Here is a 19923-nt window from a genome sequence, read left to right on the forward strand (position 1 = left end):
GGTGGGTAATAACTGCCTTATACCCGGCATGGTTAAGCTCCATTGGTCATTGATTCTTCCCTTAGTAGGGTCTTAAATGTATACTGATGAGGAGTTCCACACTAGGACGTAATAATTTTCCAGTACTTTCTGGTTTTCAATAGATGTCTGACTAAGATTAGTTCATAATGTAAACTATGAATATTCTTGTTGATTTGTTCCATTACATCTAGTACACGAGGTAACGAAATAGACCTTGTCATCTTGATTACTTAAGATAACACCTAAACTGAGATCAGATGGCTGCTTAGGCACTGAGGATGGCTGTTTGATATAGGATTACTGGATGGTTGTAGGTGGTCGGCAGGATACTTTGTTCAAGCTAGCTTCCTTGTTAATTGATAATCATCACCAAAACTTACCTACAATCTCGACGGAACTAATACTGCTCATTGAATCTCAACTCATGTCACCCAGCTTCACAATCTGTGTTGTTCAGGTTGCTACTGAATTTTTTATAGGACTGAAATACTTACAATTGACTGAATATTTAGTAATGACTAATGTCATATTTGTCTAATCTTTCAGTGTTGATTGTATTCCATTGAATTAGCACTAAACTTAGGTCGAGAGCTCCCTGCCGATTACTTCCAACCACCTAACACCTCAACATAATGCACGCAATCTTGAGTCATTCAGATTAATGCAACTAGACCGATAGAATCTGATCAATATGACTATATGACATTGGTCACTATTCAGCGACCATTCAGTGGTATATATGTTACCTAATAACCTAGTTATTTCTGTTTCCGATGGTTGGTTATTCGGTTAGATAAATGTGCCTAGTGGAGTAGCGGTTTAGTGGTTATAAATCGTCCATGCTTTAACCACCTGAGAATTGGAGTGATTCAAAGAGTACCTCACCTAGGTTGGGTTCAGCTTTTTGAATCAATGACTAAAGTGTTCAACTTTTAGTCAATAAATCCCAGACTCAAACCTCGTTCAAAATACTTCTGTCTACGCAAGTAGTTAGTATCTCTAGCTCTCACATTTAAAACCATGCGCATAATTCTGTACCTGATAACTAGGTAAATGAGTATCCGTTAGCTTTCATATTTTTCATCACTATAGAGTGAAAGGGATAATGATGAACGTATCGAATGCTTAATTGTATCCCTGTAGATTGTATATAACGGGGAAATAGACACTATTCCTATATTTGAATCATAACCCCTTAATATTGAAATAAACTTAAGCCAATTGGCAATATATTTTATGGACAAACTAATCATGTTATGCCTCTTGGATTTTTGCTCAGAATTTATTTGTCGACACTTCTACAGATGGGCTAAGAAGTAAATGAAAACTTGTCACCGTTATTTTCTTAGTTCATCCATGTATTATACTCTCACTAAAGTCATCTTAGTGTAGTTTTTCGTGAATATATTTTTGGTTAATATTATCACAGGAAGTTTTCGTGGAAAATATTCACTTTTTAGACCAACACCTTCAGATTGGAGACAGTTTTTAAAACTAGGAACACACTGTACAAGTGCTTTATCCTAGTATACGACTTATCATCAATGTATATCCGCGACCAGACCAATGTCTTAACGGAAAATTTAACCATCTAGCTTATAGAACTCGTCAACGTCATAATTCCATACTTACACACTACACTTTATGCAGATTAAAGTTTTGACAATGGTGGTGTGATGCTTTCTTTCTCTTGGGCATCATTTAATTAAACATCCAAACTAAGATGTTACACTACTGGTTACGGTACTTTTAAATATGTTCTGTGTTATAACCACATCATGTTAATTAATTTTGAAACCTTACTATTTATTTTTACTCTTATTACCACTATTGTTCATTAGCAGCTATTAACTGTAGACATTTGTATTTGTCTAGACTCTTTTTGTTAGTATCTCTTGTTAACAGAATTTTTTCGTGCTTTCTTTTTTTTGTTCATTCAATTGTTAATTCTTGATAATTATTTAACTTCAGAAGGGGTTTGTGGAGGTTTTAGAAACTTCACTGATTGAAATCATGAGTCAATTGAAGCTAGAACACCATGGAAAACCTGGAAGCACTGGACGGCCGTCTCGTCCTAGTACGAGATTCTTCAGCAGTGCACATCCACGACCCCGCACCCCGCGAGATTCGAACCCAGGACCTATCAGTCTCGCGCCAGGCGCCTAACCAACTAGACCACTGAACCGGTATCCAACGGTGTTAATGTCTAACTTCAACCAATCCACGAAGTTGCGCCACCGTATACCATTGTCTTCAGTGAGCGGGGTGCGGGATCGTGGATGCGCACTGCTGAGGAGTCCCATACTAGGACGAAACGGCCGTCCAGTGCTTCCAGGTTTTCCATAGTGGTCTAGCTTCAATTGACTCATGATTTCAATCTGTGGAATTATTTAACTTATCTAATGAAAATGTCTGTTTGTCTGATCCATTTATTTATTCATCCGATCAGTTGTGTTACTGGATAATTTTTTTAACAAACTTCTTCAAGTATATGATGTTATGCATGTAAACTACTACACCAATGTGTTTGTTGTCATTATATCTATGTGTGTACATATATATATATATATATATATATATATATATATATATATATACGTATTGTGTAATGTTATGCCTGTAAACTACTACACCAATGTATTATGTAACTTCATTATTATTCTATTTAATTTTCACGTAATCATATCGTTTCTTTTCTCACTTAGATAACAATCGTTAGCTTAATCATTCATTTTCCCTTGTTATATAATAATTTATTATTTATTTTTTCATAGGCTCCAATGTGACTAAAACTAATTCACGTACTGACTCATCCTATTCATCAAGACGACATACAAGTTCTCGTAATCCTACTTCTACTGGACATCAATCGAAAAATTCACGTGACAGTTCATTAGTTGTTCCACATACTACAACAACGAGTACAACAGCAAGAACTCGTTTAAAAAGTCCTCAAAGTGTTCGATTAAGTTCATCATCAACTACTTTAAATAATCAAGCGGTTGGTGTTAGCGGTGGAACAAATCAAACAAGGTGTTTATTTTGATTATTACTTTGGTTATTATATTATTAAACAATGGAATTCATGTTAGATTGATTGATTATTGGTTTACTTCATATAAATTCATTGTTTGTTTATCTAAGAATCTATGTTTATATTTCATAAGTAAAAAAAGCATCTTGTTATTATAGGCTGTATTGAAAATGGTTAGATTTTAAGTTTCAACTCATAAATCGGCTTCAGTTGGACAACTTTAACCCTATTCTAGTATGGAATTCCTTTAGCATGACCATCTCACTAGGTGTCGAATTCAGTCTGTGATGTGAAGATTTAAATTTAGTAACATCCAAAACTACAATCATTATGTGCTTTCTGGTAAGTAGTTTCAAAACGTAGTTCCTAAACTTTTAATGAGAGGCCGTGACCAGTAGAGTTCCACCATGTTGGGGATTTGACATATCACCAATGACAATGAATGATGGTCGTACAACATCGCGAAATGACTGAAATTATAAATACAGACTATTATTTATTATCTCAGTATGAAGTCTCTTTCAGGAGTGCGGACCTACGTTTGCATCATGGACAGGACTCTCAGGGCCTTCAGCAACTGTTGGAGGGGCATAATCTGACTTTTAGGTGTTTTCTACTAGGATGAAATATCTGTCTAAGTGCACTGTAGTTTTCAACGGTTGTCTAGCTTAAAGTCAGTTTGTGATTCAAGCCAAAATTTTTTTATGATAATGGTAATTGCAACAATATTAAAAACTGATCAATTTACCTCTTTTAGACACTTCTTTATGTCCATTTAATCGTTGGGGGAGTAACTAACATGCCACTCCCTCTAATTTAACCTGCCAGTTAATATTATCAACGCTATATTCGATTGATATGTTTCACACAAAAACACATGCACACTTCCACGAACCTCTGTATGTATACTGGATTGTTAAAACTCAATTTTCACTATCTGTAAGGGGTTTACATTTTCCCCTTTCTGATTTTAAGGACGGCAGCTGATCAGTCTCTTGGCATACATGCATCTTGAGCGCATTGTCCTGGTATTGTTATCAAGCCACAATTCTTTGAATAAAATAGGATAGTGGCTAGTAATGAAATCAAGGAGGCGTGTTTTGTCCTGTTTAGGACTGTTCAGATGGATGAACTACAGTCCCAGTGTTGATATCCACACTGAGACTACTTTAGTCAGTGGTTCCTTGGTTATCTATTAAAATTCAGTTTCCACTAGCTGATAAGGTTTATTTAGAAGAGTAATGTTGTAGTTTACTATCATACAATTTGATTGTTTATGCTTCACTCTACGTAACACGTAATCATGTATGTAATTTCACAATATTAGTTCTGATTACGCAAAAGTGGTATGTATTTTAGTAGTATTTATAAGTACTCATGAGCGGAGTCCCTAACAGTAATTTCTATGTCCCTTATTGTTGAACAGTTACTGAAATGATGTACTTTTGTGAGGAAAATTTCACTGCAAGTTCTAAAACACTCTTCTTTTTTAATAATACTATTGATAGAAATTTTAATTTATTAAGTTAGTTAAATATTTATTATATTTGAAACTTCTTCATAGTTAGTATACCTGTGAGACTTTTTTTATTGACATAACTACCAAGTGTTTAAGTTAGTAGTAGTAGTGTTAGTAGTATATATATATTTGTGTTTATTATTAATTATTGGTTAGACGAAATCGGATTACTAGTGCTAGTTCAGAGGATAGACAATTTAATAATTTCAATAATAATAAACATGAAGGTGACAACAAAACTTTATCTATGTATGAATATAATGATATGATAATGTCACGACAAAGTGAACCTATTACTTACCAACAAAAATCATCCACTTTAAAATCGAATACATCTTCACGATATTATGAAGCTTCTAATGGACCATCTGGTTATACAGTATTTTGGAGATCAGCTTATGATGGTGAATTAGATGATATATATCGAATGAATCATTGTCAAAGTCCTACAAGTCAACAACACCAACAACATTCTGTATCTATGTCTTCATCATTTCGGAAAAATCATACAGTTGCTCCACCTCCACCACCACCACCACCACCTGCTCTCCCACCATCATCTTTATGTATACCGCCAAATCTTGTTCGTCGTGGTCGTCCATCCTCTGGACCATCTTCCTCAATATATTATTGTGCTAATGATTCAGATGATCGTTCTGTACATTTAACATCAACTGGTCGTTCTCTTCATCCTACTGCTTGGAAACCTGGTGGAGTAGCAATATGTCCTACAAATCGAGAAACGATTCCATCAGTGAATAAACCATCATGTATACCCAAATTTCATGATGATGAGCAAGTCAAGATCTACCACATATTCTTATAATATGTTTTGGTGTGATTTAAGCATTTTTAATTTAATACTTTTAGTTATAATTATTGTTTTTGTGACTAACAATCTCACTTATTTCATAAATTCCATCGAAAGAAAAGTATTAAGCATTCAATAACTATCAAAATTTTTATTCACCATACATAAACTGTAATACACTAAATGTTTAACACTACACTGGTGATTTGTATATGTCGTTACTATTTATAATTGCACTTATAGAAAGGGAGATACGTTGTGTATAGTTACGTAACATTTTCATTTTATTTTCAGTTTTTATCACTTAGTTGCAGTCGTTTATTTTCATTTGGGTAGACCTATAATTGATACTTTGTTTCCTACTCTTTTTTTTCTTCTATAAATCTTTTAGCTCCAAGGAAACTACTTATTTACCAGGTAACTAATAATATTTTCAGTTTAATTAGTTTGTTTCAATTTTTTTAATAATCCAATTCATTTGCTAAAGATTATTTATCCGGCTTCAGGCTATGGTGTTTTAGTTTATGTACAGAGGAGGGCTAGTAATATTACTCGGCTAACCAAACGGATGTTTACTGAGCGGAATTGGGACATGAATCGTCTACTGTTTTATTCGTCAAGCCACTGTTACACTCAGTTTCGAGTCCCACCATATGTATAGTCTAACTGCGCATTGTATTTATACATGTGAATAAATTTGTCACTTTGATATATCTTTCTGATACTATTAAATTGCCTATCATGAATATTCTTCTATGATGAGCACTGTGAACGATGAAGAAAGACTGTATCCTCTTGAACTCACTCGCCTACCATATCGAATCTAGACATAAAAGAACAACTGTCCACCAAGAGAGATATTGGTTCTACGTCAAAAGATCGATTCAGGTGTGCCTACTACACCTTTATAAATAGAATAGAAGGTCAGATCACTAAAACCAATGAGGTATGTAGTTAGCGTTGTTAAAAGCGGTAAACTTAAGAATACAATAAACGATCAGGAAATAAATGCCAAATCTAGTTTTTTACCAAATAAATTATACAGATGTAAGCCTAGCAAGCCATTTTTAAAAATGTAATCGCTTGATTATTTGTAATTTAATTTTCATCTTCAACGGTAATTGATCACTGACCAATATATCATGCTTGTATAGTCTTTATTGCTGTTCTAAATCTACTGATCATTTGATTGGAATTCGATCACCTCTGAGGATTAGGTACATATAACAATGTCTACAGTTCAGTAGTCAGCCAATGTGATATCTTAGTCCTAAAAGAGGTCAGTCACGGCTACGTTTATGTTTTTCTTCTATCACATTGGGTAAAGTGAGTCCGCATTTCTCACCAGGGACATCACTCCACTCAAGATATCAAAATCAGAGTACACCATTCCTTTAAAGTTTTATTTCAACACGTTAGCAGTGGAGCAGCCAGATATAGATTTTCTGTATACGATTATGCAAGATATCATGAATACGCATGGACTGTAAGACAGTTTTGAGATAGAACAAATTTGTTCCTGTTTACATTGGTTAATCCTACTAGCTCTACAACCGTTATCAGTTTGTGATACGATTTCATTGAAATATTGAGTTAATCTTAGTTGCACAACCTTTGAAAACCTGGAAGCAGTACAAGTCCGTTTCACCTTAGTATGGGGCACCTTAGCATTGTACATCCACAAGCCCACAGGCGGGATTCAAACTTAGGACCTTCAGTGTCGCTCTCGAACACTTAACCTCTAGACCACTGAGTCGGCGTTCAACGGTGTTGATATCTAGCCTCAATCAATCCACGGAATTAAGCGACCATCTTCCATTGTCTCCCATGGGTAACTGCTTCACCTTATACAAATTAGCTTTACTGGTCACGGCTTCTCATAAGAAGTTCGGAAATTTCCTCTCGAAGCTAGTCACTAGCTAGCACATGATGACTATCAACATGAGGCTATAGAGATTCTTTAGTTTCATTGAAATCACGAACCGATCTATGCTGAACCACCACTGAAAACCTGGAAGCAATGGACGATCGTTTCGTCCTGGTACGGGACACCTCAGCAACGGCCATTTTCCTATATTGAAAATCTGATACAATTATCAATTTTCCTGTTTTATTTTCTCTCTTTCCATTCTATTTTACTTTGTATATTTAAAAAATATCTTGCTAACCAGGTGATGGAATTCTACGATTTTATATTCGCGGACGTCCAGTCAATGTTTATATGCCTACGCAAATTATGCATAATTATGATTTGTCAATTCCATTGAAAGCACCGGATACGACGTTGAAATTGGAATGGATGTATCCTTTTTGTGGATTGTTTTTTTATTTTGTATTTACTTTCATAAATCATTACTCTTTAACAAATTTTCTTAAATTAATTAAAATTTTGCCTATTAATTGCGTGGACCTCAATCAGGTGGTTTGCATCCATCAAAATAGCTCAAATCAACGGTCAATAGCTTCATAAACTGATGCCACATCTTGGTTTGTAGGCCCTTAGTTCTTGTTTTATACAGAACACTCAGTTAATTGAAGAGTCTCTGTACTTCAAAAGTCGGACTCTAATGATAAATTGAAATGTTGTTTATTATTTTATTCAGCAAAAAATCGTTTAGATTGTTGACTGATTGTAGCTAGTTGACTACTTGGAACCAGGGAGCACTAGAAATATTTTTCATCCTAATAAGTGACTCCCCAGTAGTGGATGATCACGTCTCCGCTAAGAATCTATCTCAACATATTTAGTTCTCCCAGTGAGCACGATATGTTTAAACCATATGGGGTTGTCCGCTTTTCATGATAATGCACAACCATTATCCATTACCATTGATTTTGCCTCTATGACATCTGAAACTCTACTAGTCATATCTCGCTTATAATTTGAGAATATTCGTCGAAATCAGTCCCTATTGAACAAATGATTACCACTATTTACTAGAATGGGAGGTTTGTGAAGATGTTTAACTCCTTTTTTCAAAAAGTATTTTTTCACTGTAATATCATTCGAACTAAAATATTCTCCTTAATTATCATCCTAATAATTCGTTACGTCATCACCATCATAATCTCTGTTTAGTTATGGTTATCGTGGGCGAGACTGTCGAAATAATTTACATTATCTTCCAACTGGAGAGTTAATTTATTTTGTTGCAGCTGTTGTAGTATTGTATAATATTGAAGAGCAATGCCAAAGACATTATTTGGAACATACTGATGATGTAAAATGGTATGTGTTATTTTTTTCTTTGAAAAAAGTTAATCTCATATTTTACGTCATGAAATTATCTTAGATAACTAATGAAAACTAAGAAGCACTGAAAAAAATCTTCTCTCTTGATATAAAACTCCCCAACAATCCAAATCTACAATGTCGATTCAATGGCCTAAATGCTAAGTGTTTTCCACGAAACTTAAAGTTCCTGTTTGTAATCTCTGGATCGATCTTGGATGTACATTGCTGAATAGTTCCATAATAGGATGAAATAATCTCCAAGTGATTCTTCGTTTTCAGTGGTTATTTAACTAAGATTAGTTCGTAATGTAAAATATGAAATTTCAGCAATTTCCCCAATAATTCCTACGGTGAAAAAAGTACATTTACAATCATTATATATTATAATGTTATTTTAAAATGTCTATGTAATGATCGATATATTTTTCTATGTACTATTATGCAACAACTGACACTAATATAAAGTGTAAACTAAGCATTTACGAGCGTTTACACGCTAGACCTAAGGTCAAGGGTTGAAGTCGCGAGTACAGGGTCGTGGAAATGCATTTCTCAGTAGTCCTGTACCGGGAAGAAACGGCCGTCCAGGGATTCCAAGTTTTCAATGGTGGTCTAGCTTAGATGGACTCATGAATTCAACTATGAAAATACCAATTATTATTTAATACACTTATTCATTTTTACTTTACCTGACCACTCATTTATTCCAAGTAATCAGTTTTACTGTCGAATTCTTGTTCATGTTAATTATATACTCTTCCATTGTGTTCGACAGCATATTTCACAGTTTGCTTTACGGACTGATGTTAGTTAAATAATCGTTAAAAACTAGAAAGTAATAAACAGCTGTTTCGTTCTTTTATGTTTTTCATCAAGTAGGCATCTACAACCCCTTTTTTAGGGATCGTACTTGGGATATTGAGGTCTTGCAGTGAGCATTTAACCTTTAGATCCTTAAGTTGGAATCTAATGGTTTATGTGTGTAAATTCAATCAATTTACCATTTTTTGTAGCCGTCTTCCAATGCCATTGGTCAGTAACTATCGCATACCCAAAATGGTTGAACTAGACTGATCACTATTTCGTACTAAAACTCTTAGAAAATTACCTCGTGAAATTAGACACTGACGATCATACGATTACTATTAGTATGCGGGTCACATCACTGATTTTTTTTGTAGTTATACATTTTCTAGAAATTTAGTCATTTATTCACTAAGATATCAAATGCATGGCTGGTCTATATGTATATTTCTGGTTATCAGTGTAGTTTTATCGAGCATTTCATACAAAAAAGTCATAGATCATACCTTAGTACAGTGTTGTGACTTTATGTCCGGCTTTTTATCACGTGATTTATCCACCAATCAAAATACGACTTATACAATCTTAGCACTGTGCCAAACCAATGACGTCCGACCGGTATGGGCAGACCAGCGTCCTTATTGGTCCTATGTCCGCCTAGCCCGTCCACTTGAGTCCAGAACACAAATATCAGCTTCCACTATGCAAATCGAATCGAATCATTTATTTCAGACATACTGGTTTTATATATCAACCAAACAGACTGCAGCGCACCATAAAATAGGAAATAACATTTGTACACGATAAAGTCAAAAAGTGACTGTGAACGTGGGAGGCAGTAGTCAATAAACTGAACATTGCTTAAGAACAGTAAATCGTCCAATAATAAATTATAGGTCAAAATAAAGCTTATACTAAGAGGAATATAAATATACATAATCTAATTATTGAATAGTTATACCATAAGAATGTATAAATAATATTAGTCAATTAATATGTCTCAGAAGTTACTCGTCATTTAATCTTTGCTCGGATATTACATACAGCAGTAGTTAAGTTATTAAAAGTGAGCTCTGACACGAACCAATATCAACTGCCAATCATTCAGTCACAATTAATGTAGAACATGACACATACGCACGTCTCCACAGGTTGCCATATCATGTTAAATCGACAGGATAAAGGTAAATATCTGTTAAGCTAAGATAATATAGCTTCAAGGGTAATGAGGAAGACTAAAGATTGAGAATATGGTTCGTAAAGCTAGGGTGAAAAGATATATATTAAGGAGGAGTCTTGCAACTCATAATCCCAAGATAAAGAGAGAAGCTATCTTCACCATTGTGATCTTTCCTAAACCATATCACTCAACATCTTAGGTACTGGTCACAGTTATGCGTTTCTCAACCAAAACGTCTGCACCTACCAATATGACTAAAACTAATAGTCGATAACATCATGGACTGATAGAATGTTTTGGTATGGTTACCCATAGCTTTCAACCAGCTTACACTTACAGCACCTAACATCAAACATTGGGGTGATCGGCGTTTAGGTATTCGTGACATATGCGTCAACCTTCTCAGTGAATAAAGATCTACAACCTCGTTAACTTATTTGACGTTTTTGACATTACTGGTCCCTTGATAGTTCTATGAAACGCAAGCTATTTTTTAGAAGACATCTATAATCAAAAGAATGTAGCCTACTCATGTCTTCTACATTCCAAGACTGTCTTTCACGGTCACAAAGTAGAAGAAAGTAGATTTCTACTTAGTATACCCCTTTCTGTTTCGATAGGGAAATCTTACCTACACCACAAATGACTCAAGTTGGCAAAGGTTAACTGAGCTTTCACAATCCATATCAAGATTTCTATAGACATCAACATAAGTTTTAGAACCAGTAAATACTAAAAGCAGTTGCTCAACTGTTTCATCTTAGTTTCCAATTACTTTATGGTGCTTACTCATTTTGTTATGTGGAACCAAACCAAAGATATTTTCACATATCATACTAACTGATCGAGTTGCTACTTAATGTTTAAATCAATTAACTTCTAATTCATTGAAATACAAATTCAAACATTATCTCACTTCAGCCTAGTCAACCAAAGTAGAGTATCATATACTCTCTCCCACATATAAAAGAGTGTAATTCAAGGCTATTTATACAAACAATATACCATTCAGCAACTGAGTTAAATCAATTCAATTCAATTAAGTAATTGTAAAGATAACAGTTTTACCTAAAGTAGGGTTTAGAAAATAAGGATTCTCTATCTAACGATTTTATTCTCTATCTCAAAACCTCTTTATATCAACAATAAAATAGAAAGGAAATGATCAATAAAATGCATGGTGATTTTCTTTTTTTCCTCTTTCCTGAGAACAGATGAAATAATGTTTTCCTTTGATTCTACTTTTAAATTTAATAATTTTAGAAATTATAAATAAGCTTGAGTGGTTCGTTCTTCTCTTTTCATAATTGATTTCTTATTTGTGTGTGTGTGTGTTTGGATGTTGGTTGGGGTTAGTTTGTCTAGTTATGTATTTTTTGAGAATTTGGCATAATAAAATTTCACAGATTGAAATCATGAGTCATTTGAAGGTAAAATCTCCATAAACCCCTTCTGATTATAATCATCTGCTCACTAGTGACTGACTTCAAGAGATACTCTTGGAGTTCTAGTGGGAAACCGTTACCAGTGGAGTTCAACCAGGTCTGTTGTGAGATATCAACTCACTGAAGACAATGGTGTATGGTGGCGCAACTTCGTGGATTGGTTGACTTTAGACATTAACACCGTTGGATGCCGTCCGGCTCAGTGGTCTAGTTGGTTAGGCGCTTGGTGCGAGACTGATAGGTCCTGGGCTCGGATCTCGCGGGGTGCGGGTTCGCGTATGCGCACTTCTAAGGAGTCCCGTACTAGGACGGAACGGCCGTCCAGGTTTTCCATGGTGTTCTAGCTTCAATTGACTCATGATTTCAATCAGTGAAATTTCTAAAATCTCCACAAACCCCTACTGATAATAAAATTTGACAGTTGATCTATTCTGATCTGTTCTCGGATCAGTTAATCTTGATAAATGTATTGATACAATTATGTAGGTTGTTTAGATTATGATATTCTTAATATTTCAATAGATTTTACTACAAAAATAGTTGGCAGATCAGATTGAGGCTGATGGAAAATACCAGTTAGTTAGCTCAAAAGCCACTTATAAATAATTGTAATTTCTTTTCTATGTATAGATATATGTAATGGGTTTTGAACTAATTTCTTTGTACTTATGAGTTACTAATACTGTATAGCCGCCTAAATTTAATTAAATGAAATGAGGTTCGAATTGAAAATCTTATAATTGAGATCCAAATGCTTTGTGGAGTGGTAGGATTTGTCTAATTCATATCTGTGTCATAACATCGACTGTTTTCTGATTGGTTGTTATCGCTTTTAGTTTGTTAATTTTGTTTTGTCTCAAAGTTATAGGATTTACTATATATAGAGAGTTGTTTTATTTTAATTTTTCTCTTCTGTTCAAAATATAAAGCTATCCTGAAAGTCCCATCTTCCCTATCTGTGATTAGTGTGACAGATTTTATTTTATCAAGTCCGTCATAGAACTTGTTCGTATTAGAATAAGCTTAATCATTCTGTAATTAGCGATTACCATAGGTCCTAACCGAAACAAAATCTCAAGTTATGACAAATTCTTACAAGGTTTGTTTAGCTAAATGAAATGCAAACTAACGACAACTTGACGACACATAAGAGATAAAAATCTGATCGTTTACAAAACACTTATTACCATTCTTAGTCAAGGTTCATACTGTACTAGAGGAATTCATCTATAGTTGGCAAACAACGCTCTATAACAGAGGATAAAATAACTTTGGATAGAATGCTATAAATACCCTCGATTTTCTGTACATAAACTAACCTTGGAACAAGTGTTCTTTACACATTTCGTTCCTTTTCTCTCGTGTTGAAGTTGTATAGATTTAGTCTTGGGTTATTAGAAGAGCCTAGGAAACTGATTCAAGCGTTCAGTCAGAAGATTTATCAGTTTGACTCAATAACTTCGAATAAATTGAACATTATGATCATGTTAATAATTAAATAATGATATATTTGTGATGTCTCAATGATTAGAAATTTAAATCTTCGATGTTTTATAACCTAACATAAGCTGCTACTTTAGAATAAATAAATAAATAAATAAATTTCACTGATTGAAATCATGAGTCAATTGAAGATAGACCACCATGGAAAACCTGGACGGCCGTTCCGTCCTAGTACGGGACTCCTTAGAAGTGCGCATACGCGAACCCGCACCCCGCGAGATCCGAGCCCAGGACCTATCAGTCTCGCACCAAGCGCCTAACCAACTAGACCACTGAGCCGGACGGCATCCAACGGTGTTAATGTCTAAAGTCAACCAATCCACGAAGTTGCGCCACCATACACCATTGTCTTCAGTGAGTTGATATCTCACAACAGACCTGGTTGAACTCCACTGGTAACGGTTTCCCACTAGAACTCCAAGAGTATCTCTTGAAGTCAGTCACTAGTGAGCAGATGATTATAATCAGAAGGGGTTTATGGAGATTTTAGAAATTTCACAGATTGAAATCCTGAGTCAATTCCGTGGGGTGCGGGATCGTGGATGCGCACTGCTGAGGAGTCCCATACTAGGACGAAAGGGCCATCCAGTGCTTTCAGGTTTTCCATAGTGGTCTAGCTTCACTTGACTCATGATTTCAATCCGTGAAATTTCTAAAATCTCCACAAACTCTTTCTGATAAATAAATAAATACCCAAATTAATAGGAAGTCGCTTACACTAAGTCACAAAACGTCAGAAATTCAAATTACTACTTATTGAAATGTCACAAATATTTCATTTCAACTGAATATGTACCTACCTGTTCCAATCTCTACATTGTTCACTTACCTAACTTCATGTTAATTTATTGTGGTCGTCAACATTTTCTGTAAAAAAATAATTAAAGTAATGTCCATTATCATGAAATGAGGTAGTGCAATCCATACTCTTGTCCTGATTATTGCCTAGTACAATGAACTAGTGAAAACTTTTTATCATTATGTATGTATTATTGACACTTGTAAACCTGTATTGTTGTTTTAATGAATCACATGATAAACAAACCAATACACTAGAACATATATATTAGTCACATGAACAAGTGTGGATTATGTTTATAATGTACTCTTCAATTGCTTTTATCACAATATATTGTAAGTTGGAATGTATTGTTGATGCTTATTAATAATAATAATAATAATAATAATAATAATAATAATAATAATAATAATAATAATAATAATAATAATAATGGTTATGTCATGTAGCTCCATTCATAATTTTTGCCAAATATATGCAGTTTGTTTTAATGATTATTCATATTTGTTATCCACGATAATTTTTTGAATAAGTCAGTATTCCAATGTTAAATTGTTTCGTCCTCATTTTAAACTTCAGCAGTACATATTTACGGGTTCACATATGATATTGTAATATGGGATTAGGAATTAGACATGTTATCTTCTGATCCAGTGGTTTTGTTCTGTTTACTAATTTTTAAATTCACTCTTATGTAAGTTTGTATTTAACTGAGCAGCCTATCATTGTTTCTTCAACTGAAATGAAATCAAACTTTTTATTGAGACAATATCTTCTAATCTTCAAACTATGTATTTTCAGTCTTTGAACTGATTGTTTATAAAGTAATCTTAGTTATTATTGTAAAGCTGACGAAAGTTGAAGTGATCCAATTAAGACCTAATGATTGAGATCTTGAACCGATTGGTGTTAGACCACCATTGAAATCGCTGTTTTTTATTCTTCCACTAACAGTTTTGAAAATTCATGTATACAGATCGCTAGGCTACTGTGATCGAAAATCACATTACAACAGTTGCAAAGTAATATCACATGAAATGATCTGTGTGTAAACTTTAAAGCGAAACATAATCTCATGCATCACCCCAATTATCATCATAAAAATAAATGTTAATCAGTTTTACTATGTTTGAAGTGGTTACGTTATCACCTAAACTGGCGAATGGAACGAAGGTCTGTGATAAAACAACAGGACAAGCTAAGGTATTCCAATTCGCCTCATTCCTGCTAACTAGAGGGAGAATACCAGATTCAGATGAGAAAAAGGTATATTGCACAAGCATCCAGAAGCTCGAACGAACCAAGCATACTACTCGAGCGCATATATAGTATAAAATTGTCCTTAGGAAACGTCATAAAATAGCGTATTCAAAGAGGAAACGAACGAATGACATTTAGGGTCCTTCCGAGTGGGAAATTTAATCTGAAAGTAAAAACGGACACTTTTGGCTCAAAAATGAGAAGCTCAAATTTCTAAAATAAAATTACAAAAATAAGACGTTTACCAGTTGATTTCTGGGGATCTAGCATCCCCAACATGTTTACTGAAAGAATAGTCTTCCTTGCAAATTCATCAATATTTATCAACCTAGTATCTTAAAATCATCCTTAAAAAACCTCATTCGTGAATACTGTGTCGCATATCATTACTTGGATGTTGAAGATTTTAACAGCTAGTGCACTGAATAGTGTTATCCAACAGTATTTCTAAAATAAATTGTACTAGTCAAGCTATACTAACATAGACTATCAGGGTGACTTTGACTGTAAATCATCTAAACTGTAGATCAAAGACTGTTCTTAACAAGGTCTCATTTAAGTCCTTACGTAATCAATAAACATATTGATGTAGTTCCAACTTACGAGAACAAGGTCAGTTTATCACATGATCATTTTGACAAAAAAATAATTCATGGAAGTTCAAAAAGACAAATAGAACATTTGAAGATAATTAGAACAGGCTATTTTGACAACTCCGAAAAGCATATTTGGATAATGTTCATGTAGAGTGGCAATGAACGCTTTACAATTGAAACCATCCAGCTTAGAGAACAAAATATGATGAAAATTACTACAAACCACCTCAAGTTAATGAAACATTATTTTTGAATCAATATTCTTTTGATGTTATGGTCGGAGCTAATTGACAGGAAACTGAATATACGTTTCATGGTATTTGTCACTCATTGAACCCATCAAAAAACAGCCCTCTTAAGATTCTGAGTACCCATCGGTGACGAGTGCAAAATACCACAAAACCTAGGTTGAACAGGGTTTCCTGTCGATTATTTCCAAATGCCAATTATCAAAACATAGTATATGGAATCTTCAAACATTTAGATAGATGATCACATTACAAATAGAATTGGACTAGGTAAACAGCATGTTAGTTACTTCTCACTAATCCATCAATGTAAATATTCTTTTGTTTAAGTATAAGCATTGACAAGTTAACAATAGTGAACTTTAGACTAAACAATACACAACTCATGTCACAAAAAAACAACAATAAAGTTAAAAAACCTTTGTAAACATATTGTTTTTCAAAAGATTATCGTTGATATCTTCTTTATTCATAAATTTATTTACATATATTTATATTTTGCTCTTAAACTGTTTTGTCATTATGGAGCAAATACAAAAGGGGTATGGAATGTATGATGGTTATATGAAGAAAAGTGCAATTTTAAATAAATATCTTCTATCATAAAATAAGGGCGGTTATGAAAATTTAGCCTCGATTTTAGCAGAATAACAAAACTGTTTGATTATTGGACATATTTATATTGTTCATTCTATGCATGTTTATGCGTATATGTGTTCATGTTTCTTGTTATATATTCTTATTTCAGTAGTATGATTTGATTTCTACTTTTAATATACCTTGTCATTTACATAGATAATACATGTGTAAATATAAACTTGTTTGTTTTATTACAGTAAGAGAGATATTTCAGACAACTTTCTTAGAATTTATACATTTTTATGTAGCATTGAACTATACAGATATTGCCTGTTTATTGTTTATAATACAATATAGGTGTAATTTAAATACTTAATAATGAAGGAACTATATGTGTAATCTGTCAGTTAACCGGTATACATTAAGTATGTATACATATAAATATGAGTTCAGTTACATGAATTTTGTTAAATAATCAATCTCTATTGTACTCCAATGTTCAGTTGATCGATTTTTAGTATTAATAATTTGAATTTTTGCCAATTTTTTTGTTTGTTTGATTTCTCATAAATTTTAAATATTTTCAGGTGTTTTGTGGAGATTTTAGAAATTTCACTGATTGAAATCATGGGTCAATTGAAGCTAGAACACCCTGGAAAACCTTGGAGCACTGGACGGCCGTTTCATCCTAGTATGGGACTCCTCAGCAGTGCACATCCACGATCCTGCACCCCGCGAGGTTCGAGCCTAGGACCTACCAGTCTCGCGCCAAGCGCCTGACCAACTAGACCACTGAGCCGTAATCCAATGGTGTTAATGTCTAACTTCAACCAATCCATGAAGTCGCTCCACCGTACACCATTGTCTTCAGTGAGTTGATATCTCACAACAGACCTGGTTGAACTCGACTGGTAACGGTTTCCCACTAGAACTCCAAGAGCATCTCTTGAAGTCAGTCACTAGTGAGCAGATGATTATAATCAGAAGGGGTTTGTGGAGATTTTAGAAATTTCACAGATTGAAATCCTGAGTCAATTCCGTGGGGTGCGGGATCGTGGATGCGCACTGCTGAGGAGTCCCATACTAGGACGAAAGGGCCATCCAGTGCTTTCAGGTTTTCCATAGTGGTCTAGCTTCACTTGACTCATGATTTCAATCAGTGAAATTTTAAATATTTGTTTATTTCGCTAAATATACAAGGAATTTCATAATAATCATGTTCTACTATATTATCTTTTTTAATAATGTCATTCGAAATAATTGTACCTAGGATATTCGACTTTGTATTGATTGATCATTGGGAAAGTGGTGAATGCCATGTTTATCTAGTTCTTAGTGCTAATCGAGTTCCAGCAACCAATCTGTTATCTGACTTACTTACTTACTTACGCCTGTTACTCCTAATGAAGCATAGGCCACCGACCAGCATTCTCCAACCCACTCTGTCCTGTGCCTTCTCTTCTAGTTCCGTCCAATTCTTGTTCATTTTTCTCATGTCTATGTCCATTTGCCGGCGTAATGTGTTCTTTGGTCTTCCTCTCTTGTTTTGACCTTGAGGATTCCATGTGAGGGCTTGTCTTGTGACGCAGTTAGGTGATTTCCTTAATGCGTGTATTATCCATTTCCATCGCTTCTTCCTGATTTCTTCCTCATCTGGGATCTAGTTTGTTCCCACCCACAGTAGGTTGTTGCTGATCGTGTCAGGTCAACGGGTCCGTAGTATTTTGCGTAGATAACTATTAATAAACACCTGTATCTTCTAGATGATGGGGGCTTTCGCAGTTCTCCAATTTTCCACCCCCTGTTATATGACTACGATAACGCATATACTATTTTTTGATGTTAAATGTCTGGTAACAATCAGAATGAAACCGTAGATTTAGGTCTACTGATAGATGGGATTAGTTTGCTCAATAGTTGTTAGTCTTACTATGGGACTAAGTAACACGAAATCAAAACTCACGAAAAGTATTATTTCTTTTAAGATTCCATATATTTCTTGTTGTAAATTACTAACTTGGATGAAACATTTTCAGATAATCAAACAACTTTATCGAAAATAAACTGATATTATAAATTGATTAAACTTGTCAAGGTGACTTCATTGAATGAAAATGGGTCCCATGGAATAGTGATATCAGGAGGGAAATTGAGTTACTGAAATATTTATTCCTCAATAAGTTACTGGATTGACTGATAAGACGCTTTAGGGTCTCCGGTTACTTTTCAGAATTTGTTAAGATAATAAAAAAAAATAATATTCATGAATAATACAAGTACTTTGAACAACTTATCCAAGATTCTACTGTGTTACGATTTATTGTATAAAAGCTGTAAAAGATATACTTAACAGTTGTACAAAAAATATCCTATTGATCGAATGAGTATGAAAACATTTGCTCTATGACTCCGTTTTTGAATAACTAATTATGTGTTCATTATATATATTATAGGCTCATCATTGATCATCTGTTGTTCCGTCCTGTTTGGTTAAGAAAATCGATTATTATTTAATTATTTAAACACATAAACATCAGTACAACGAGTCAACAAATATACGTGTGTCACATTTCATCATCCGATCTGTGTGTGAAGACAAAGATTCTGTTCGGGTGTCCAAACTGAATCAGATGGTTTGCATAGGAGACCAACCACTCCTCCGACCATTCATCTAGAGGACTAATTCATAAAGCAGTGGAACAACATTAGGAGGTCCAGTTCCATGGTAGTCGGTGACCAACAATAGGTTCACATGTCATTTGCTCCCTCAGGATCCTGGAATTCATGTGCATCATTGATTTGGAATCAGGATTTTCCAACTCGTCTAGGTGGATCCTCCATATCCACTAACCCAGTTAAGGCATCGGACATTCGCTTTTCATTCTCTCA

The 19923-nt window shown here is 34.3% G+C and overlaps 1 protein-coding gene across 1 annotated transcript in view; it reads left to right on the plus strand.

Annotated features, from left to right (window-relative positions):
- EML1 (Echinoderm microtubule-associated protein-like 1) overlaps positions 1-19923 on the plus strand; it is a 74282-nt gene that overhangs the window by 11578 nt on the left and 42781 nt on the right. The window contains exons 3-6 of the mRNA XM_051209355.1: positions 2796-3054; positions 5777-5802; positions 7557-7686; positions 8465-8614. Coding sequence (XP_051073059.1) covers positions 2796-3054; positions 5777-5802; positions 7557-7686; positions 8465-8614 — 565 coding nt within the window. The remainder of the gene's footprint in view (positions 1-2795; positions 3055-5776; positions 5803-7556; positions 7687-8464; positions 8615-19923) is intronic.

This window comes from Schistosoma haematobium, chromosome 1 (assembly GCF_000699445.3).
Source record: "Schistosoma haematobium chromosome 1, whole genome shotgun sequence".
In the NCBI taxonomy this organism is placed as follows: domain Eukaryota; kingdom Metazoa; phylum Platyhelminthes; class Trematoda; order Strigeidida; family Schistosomatidae; genus Schistosoma; species Schistosoma haematobium.